Source organism: Arachis hypogaea, chromosome 1 (genome assembly GCF_003086295.3).
Source record: "Arachis hypogaea cultivar Tifrunner chromosome 1, arahy.Tifrunner.gnm2.J5K5, whole genome shotgun sequence".
Classification (NCBI taxonomy): Eukaryota; Viridiplantae; Streptophyta; class Magnoliopsida; order Fabales; family Fabaceae; genus Arachis; species Arachis hypogaea.
This window is the reverse complement of record NC_092036.1, coordinates 96,501,299-96,508,709: the sequence shown is the minus strand read 5'-3', so window position 1 is coordinate 96,508,709 and position 7,411 is coordinate 96,501,299. Positions and strand designations below refer to the sequence as shown.

The following is a 7,411-nucleotide window of genomic DNA, read 5'->3' as shown; positions in this document are numbered from 1 at the left end:
GATTAAAGTATAATGCAGATGGAACTTTACAGAAACATAAGGCAAGATTAGTTGCTCAAGGGTATGCTCAGAAGCCTGGTTCAGATTTTACAGAAACTTATAGTCCTGTAGTGAAGCCTGTGTCCATTAGGCTCATATTATCCATTGATGTATCCAAGTCCTAGGCAATTAGGCAACTAGATGTCAACAATGCTTTTTTTCATGGTGACTTGACAAAGGAAGTTTACATGAAACAGCCCCCAGGTTATGAACAAGGAGATCCATTGTTGGTGTGCAAACTCACCACAGCTCTCTATGGACTAAAGCAAGCACCAAGAGAGTGGTACCATAAGCTGGCTGGTGGTTTAAGAGAGATTGGCTTTGTTGCCACCAAATCTGACATCTTAGTCTTCATTAAGGAATTTAGTGGACTAAAGACCTATGTGCTTGTGTACGTTAATGATATCATAGTCACTGGAGAATCCCCAGAAATTGTGAGGGATGTCATAGCAAAGTTGAATGCCAAGTTTGCCTTGAAAGACATGGGAGATCTCCATTACTTTCTTGGAATCCAAATGAATAAAACGTGTGATGGAGGGCTAGTACTTACTCAACAAAAGTACATTGGTGAGGTCCTAAAGAAGGTTGGCATGGTGGGCTGTGCACCGTTTCACACTCCTTTGCCTTCCACAACAAAGATCACATCCCTTGGAGGATCAAGCTTTTGTGATCCACAGCTGTACAGGTCAATCATTGGCAGCCTGCAATACCTAACCATAACAAGGCCTGAGATATGTTACAGTGTTAACAAGTTATCACAGTTTGTGCAAGCTCCCCTAGAGTCTCATTAGAGGCTGGTCAAACGCGTGCTAAGGTATCTCAATGGAACAGCCAGCTATGGCTTGCATCTGAAACAAGAGAGTTCCATGGGAATAACTGCATACAGTGACTCAGATTAGGCTGGAGATCCAGATGATAGAAAATCCACCAGTGGCTATTGTATATTTTTTGGAGCCAACCTAATCTCTTGGGCGTCAAAGAAGCAAACAGTAGTGGCCAGGTCAAGCACTGAAGCTGAATATAGAAGCATGGCAGAGGCAGTAGCAGAGCTGTCCTGGATAAAGACTATGATGAGTGAGCTGCAGCATCCCTCACCTGAGGCGCCAATGCTGTATTGTGACAATTTAAGTGCTGTTTTACTTGCTGCCAATCCCATCCTTCACTCCAAGTCCAAGCATTTTGAAATAGATATGCACTTCGTTCGAAACTATGTCAACACAAAGACAATTCGAGTTAGTCACATCCCAGGCTCGGTTCAAATAGCAGATATCCTTACAAAAGCAGTCCCTTCTGAGAGCTTCCTTCATTTTCGAGGCAAGCTGAGTGTTTGTGATCAGCAACGAATCACCAGTCAGAATGACAACAACCAGAGATGTTGAAGAAAGGAGCTGAAGTGTTAACTAATATTCAGTATTTAACAAAAGCAGATAACTAGAGATGATGATAGGAGTTATAGCACGTGTGTAATTTCCTTTTCACGCTTTTTGTCACTTTTCTGTTATTGCTATTAGATAGTTAGTTGGTTGAGAAACTGTTGGAAGGGGCTCGAAGCTTCCCCTGCAGCTTCTCTGTTCGACCTCTCTATATAAGTGACCACTCTCATCACTGTACACAAGTTGGCTTTCAATCTAAGTTCAATCAATGAAATTTTCTTTCTTTTCTCTGTTCTCTCTGTCAATACCTTCTCCCCTTTAACTCTTCTTTCATCCAAATTACCCTTTATGATCTGGTACCTTTCATATATTATTAACTGATATTAAGGACTAATTCTCTTATTATATTATAATTCTTTATGATAACTATCAATTTTTTTTATTTTATTATTATTCAACGCAGTCTCAAATTCTTCTCTCTAACATAACTGTTATTTTTTAAGTACAACAAATTGAGTTTGAGGGCTCTTATTATTACTACTACTACTATAATTCCAATTTATAGTTTGAAAGCTTAATTTATCCTATTAAAAAATACACAGGTCAAATTTGGGATTGTAATTCGACAACTATAAATCCGACCCAATTATATCTATAAATTGAAATTCAAATACAATAACAAATATAACTTATCTTTTGTTAGAGAGAATCTTAATCTCAACAGCCCATTTAAAAACAGGGTAAAGTTTGTATGTTATTTACTCTAAATAACTTCATACTCATTTTCTACTTTTATTAACTTGAGCGTCGAAATGTCTTTTTATCTCTTGAAGGTGACGTATATCTCTTCTACTTATTTCAGACAAAGAAAAAATCAATCCCTAAATAAGACAAGTTATACCTCAAACCCGGATTACTATGCGAGAACAGGTATTAATAAAAATATATATGAAAACATGTTTAAAAAAAGACCAAATTAATCATACATTACAATTTTTTATAAATAAATAGCCACGTTGATCACAATGAATGATATCAACGGAAGAAAGATTTATAAAAGGGTTTTGAAGTATCCGTATATAGATATTGGATGAAGATTTGAACTTTCTGGGTGTATGCGAATCGATTAAAATATTTGAAGAGCAAAACCTCGTGAAATGCAAGGAGATTAGAACTTCCGCTCCGCCCCCAATCAATTAGTGTTTCTCCACAATGATTTAGCTAGATAAGGCCGGGTAAAGTGGTATCTGGTAAACTTATGATTAAACAAATGAAAATGATGAATTCATTCATCTAGAGACCAGAGATTTGATTTCATCTGAATCATGTGTGTATGAGCCGACATCCATCTAAGTTATACAACTAAGCATGCACAGGGAAAGGGAAAATATACTATGATATTATTTATTTGCTTAAGAATTTAACCTAAATATGCGTAAGCCATAGTAAATTAGGTATGAATGATCGTGGAAATGGGTGTCTCAGTAGTCAATTCTGAAACTGAGCACGATAGTCTTACAGCCTTAGCTGAGTAAACTGAGTAACAGAAACCTACCAAGGCTTGGCTTCCCACTTCAATCTTGTCACACTTTCTTAGAACTGCTAACTTTCATAGTTAGATTCTTTAAAACAAGTCATTTATGAAAGTAATAGTTACTGAAATAAATTAAATGAAAGGTTAAAAATAGCTTATTCTTTTCAACATTTATGGAGGCCAAGTAAATCTTTTTCCCCTTTCTTTTTCAGTTGGTATCGGTTTTAGTTAAGCCAATTGTTGATGACTTTCCATGATCGCTTACGAAGTTGTTACTGAATTCTGATACATTAAAAATTAATTCAAAATTGCCACCTTGGTTTGAAATAGTGGCTTCTGGCTGCATTGTCAGTCTAATCTCTACCATAGTGTTATAATTTGCCGACTGCCACGCGCACCCAACCCATTAGGTTATAAGCCCGAGTCATATGAAAAATGATGAAGCTATCGATTACAGAATCTTATAACAATTTTCTTTACTAGCATATGAAGGGTTCCGAGAAACGGACTGAGAAATACAAAAAGGACCCAACTAAGTTCAGTAAACAAAACCAATCAATGACCAACGTTCATATCCTTAATCTTCAAAACACAAAAAGGGGGATTGAAATACATGTGTATGAGAATTGAATAATAATGATATATTATGACGTCAATTCAGCGGTGAAAGTTCATACAAACTACACATGTTAACCCTTCTTTTGAATTCACCAATCGATCTAATTATCAAATTGGTTGAGGCTGATACCTTTAGCCACCTCCAGACTTGAGTGTATTGCTCAGCCTGCATAAGAAGTCAAGGCCATTAATACAGTACAGCACAGCAGAATAACATTTCATATTGCAGATGCCTCTTTCCTTATGAATTAGTACAGACCTAAAACCCTGCAAATTTATTCAACTTACCAGTCCAGGCCCTCAAAAAGTCCTTCGCCTTTTATGGCAGAAGTTTTAAAAATAGACCATTGGCGATTTTTTATCTTGTGCAATTCCAGAGACTCTGTCACTGCAGCATCATCAAGGGCACCAGGAAGGTCCTGTATAGAGGAAAGAGATGGTGAAACATAAAAAAGGTACGCAAGAAAAATAAATTTTAAAGAACCAATATTATGCATAGAGCATATTCAATGTCAAAAATGTGCATACACATAAAAGTACTTAAAGTGAATATTGAATATATGCTTTTGCATCATGTCACTCAACAAAGATTTATAGTAATATTACCAGCTTGCTAACTTTAAATATTTTATTTCTTAGTCCTCCTTGTTATGAGAATCCAACAAATATAGATAAAATTTTCACCTGTTTGTTTGCAAAAATGAGAACAACTGCACCCTTTAGCTCTTCTTCCTGACAAAAAGGGTTCAGATAAAATAATTAGTATGGAGTATTTTTATAAAAATTAAATTACAACCATAGGCAGCACAACTGCTATTACTAAAGCTTTACCTTTATCCAGGTCATGTGACAACTAAACTATATTATTATTAGAAGTATAACTCATCACCACCGCTCAGCGGCTTGTTATAGGTATAAGAGAATTTTAAGAATCATTCACACCAAGTTCTTTGATCAGCATTGATGCAAAATGCAAATGAGGAACAACATACCTCCAGAATAGCATGGAACTCTTCCTTAGCTATCACAAGCCTATCGGTATCACTCGAATCAACAACATAGATTATTGCTTGAGTATTTGGAAAGTAACACCTCCAATATGGCCTAGAAAGAAAACCACGGCAATACACCATAAGCAAAAAGATTGGTAAAAGCAATGGAGACTAGACATAAAAGAGAGTTATATTCAGTAGCCATTATACCTTTCTTTGTCTATGAGAAGCAAGGCAAACAATAAATGCAAACATTTTGGGCATTGAAATGCCTTAAATTAAAATGAAGTAGTTTTATGCTGCACATGCTTATCACATGCAGTTTTTTGGAATAACATGGAGGGGATTAAGCATAGGATGGTTACAGGATGCTCAACAAGGAAAAAAATAAATAGTACAAGCAAAGGCAAATGACACAGTTCAAAATTTTCAAACCACTGGATTTTAAGTTGAAACTGAATCTAGCCCAAAAAATAAATTAAAATAACAGAAGTTTATCTCTGCATCCACAAAGCATGGCTAGTTGATGTTTAGTCTTAGTAATATGTTTCTTCCCACAAGGTGCTACTAGTGCCACCATAATTTCAAACTCATAGGATTAGTCAGTGATATCAAAACTTCTGTATAGTTTGTGATCATATATATAATCAACAAACACATTGTAACCAACAACATTGTCCAGTTGTCTTTATGTATGTTTTTCTTTGTTAAATATTAATTCAATTAAATTCCAGATATATATATCATTCTAAACACAAAAATTGATTATCCAAATAAGGATTGGTACTTTTATATACTAAATGTAGAGGGAACTTTCGTTATAGTCATACACACAAGTCAAAGAGTTTAGTAGCCACGTCAAGTCTAGAGGCCAAAATATGTAGTACAAAACAAATTGTTAAGTCCAAATCCTTTAGCATCCTAAATAACTATTGTAGTACATATTCACATTAAATAAGAATGAATAAAACAAATGCAAATTGGTGCAGCATTCCAAAACATACAAAAAGTCACCCTAATATTAATTTAGTAAGGATTAATATCATACATCTTCTTTATCAGTTAGAAAGAAGCAAAAATGAAATAAAATGGCTTACCTGATACTGGTTTGCCCACCTGTATAAGAAGAGTTTTGGTATCAGTATTAGAAATAAGAAAAAAGTCATCGTTGTTTGCTACATATGAAGTCTCATGTAAACAATGAAAAAATTTGAATGATTGAAAGCAATGACTATATTGAAGTATCAATATATCTCCAAGTAAAGGTAGTTTATTTTCTTCAAAACATAGAAAGTGAGAATGCATAATCAAAAACAGCATTTGAGGATTGAATATGAAGAGATCATGATCATGTTATTCTCAAGGTTTTCATTGCTTTTTAATCTTTACCCAAACTCCATCAAATTTCAAAAATACCAAATTACCAATTTATACAGAATAAAGATATTTATATTCAAAAGAAGACTAAGCTATGGCATCTCATTTTGTTAAGGCAGTGCATTATAACCAGCAGTAGGAATGTATTTAGCATGAGATAGAGGAATTTCACATTGTTTGTATACAGCCAACCAGGGATGAATCCCCCTGCACAATTCAGAAACACAGACACAAAATTTAACAGTGTATGTCATCAAAACCATGGTTTTATTCACCAGTCTTAAGTTGACTATGTCTCCAATACTAAGTAATTTCTGATCACGGGATGCCAAGTTTCTAAACTGGCATACATTTATAATAATCTCTTTAATCGGTTCCAAACCAGTACAACAAATGCGCAAAAAACATTTGCATTGAATCAAGATGAGTAAAATTGTTACCTAAATCCCAAACTTGAAATTTAATGTTGTTATATTGCACGGTTTCAACATTAAACCCGATTGCTGCATCAAATTGTCAAATCAAAAAATAAATCCGTCAGTCACGACACAGAAGCTCGTATAAGCAAAGCACAAGCAGCATGCACACACGAAGATAAACGATATCCGTAAAATGAACGGAAATAAATCTAAATGAGCTGAGGCAAATGAATCTAAAACGAGATCGAGTACTAACTTGGAATCGTTGACACAACTTCACCCATCTGAAGCCGATCTGAGAGGAAATGTACGAGAATAACCAACAAATTAACAACGAAACAGAAGGAGTAGTAAAATTCGAAGAGAGAGAGAGAGAGAGAGAGAGAGAGAGAGAGAGAGAAGCTGAAAGGAAGAAGTGCATACAGAGGATGGTAGTTTTTCCGGCATTGTCGAGGCCGAGAACGAGGATTCGAGCTTCCTTGTTACCGAAGAGGGACGAAAACAATTTCGTGAACACTAATCCCATCTTCCGATTCGGCAGAAGCGATGGGAACCGTGGAGTCACAGGAAATCAGAGCATGAAACGATTCACGAATGGCTCTGCGCACAAAACGGCGACGCGTATCGGGGATCAGATCTCTAGTACGGAGGTGCGCGCGAAAAATTGTGGAAAACGAGGAGAGCAAGAGAAGTGAACGTCAGTGTGAATCTGCATCCATAATTTCGTGACTCAGCACTCAGCAGAGAAGGTGAGACGGTCTCTGTATACTGTAAGGGAGAAAACGAATCACAAAAACAAAATCGCGTATTTTGCAAGGTACTGTGGGTTTTTTTTGTTTTTGGTCGTGAAGGTACTGTGGGTTTGGGCCTCCACTTTCCCAATTGGGCCTGACCTCAATTTCGTTGGGCTTTTCCCTCTACTCGATTTTCAGCTATGTTTGCCGTACGTGTCCATAAGCTAATTTGATATTTAAGAGATTGAGTTAATAGTCGAAATCGTCCCTAAAAGATATCTTGATTTCTATTTTCGTTCTCAAAAGATAAAGTTAATTAAAATCG

General features: G+C 35.9%; 1 protein-coding gene across 1 annotated transcript; it reads right to left on the bottom strand.

Annotated features, from left to right (window-relative positions):
* Positions 1-3,397: 3,397 nt before the first annotated feature.
* On the bottom strand, positions 3,398-7,176 carry LOC112698689 (ADP-ribosylation factor 1). The gene is made up of 8 exons (XM_025751655.2): positions 6,776-7,176; positions 6,609-6,647; positions 6,374-6,436; positions 5,654-5,672; positions 4,557-4,668; positions 4,249-4,296; positions 3,853-3,983; positions 3,398-3,730 (listed from the first exon to the last, which is right to left on the bottom strand). The coding sequence occupies exons 1-8, from the start codon at positions 6,876-6,878 to the stop codon at positions 3,697-3,699; spliced, it is 549 nt and encodes a 182-aa protein (XP_025607440.1). The 5' UTR covers positions 6,879-7,176; the 3' UTR covers positions 3,398-3,696.
* Between the last annotated feature and the right edge of the window lie 235 nt (positions 7,177-7,411).

Bases quoted from the DNA above. Each gene is read 5' to 3' on its own strand.
- LOC112698689 (XM_025751655.2), bottom strand. From the start codon at position 6,878: ATGGGATTAGTGTTCACGAAATTGTTTTCGTCCCTCTTCGGTAACAAG. The intron at 4,297-4,556 runs GTATGTTGTTCC...CCTTTTTGTCAG, and splicing joins AGTTCCATGCTATTCTGGAG to GAAGAAGAGCTAAAGGGTGC. The intron at 3,984-4,248 runs GTGAAAATTTTA...TCCTCTATACAG, and splicing joins TCATTTTTGCAAACAAACAG to GACCTTCCTGGTGCCCTTGA.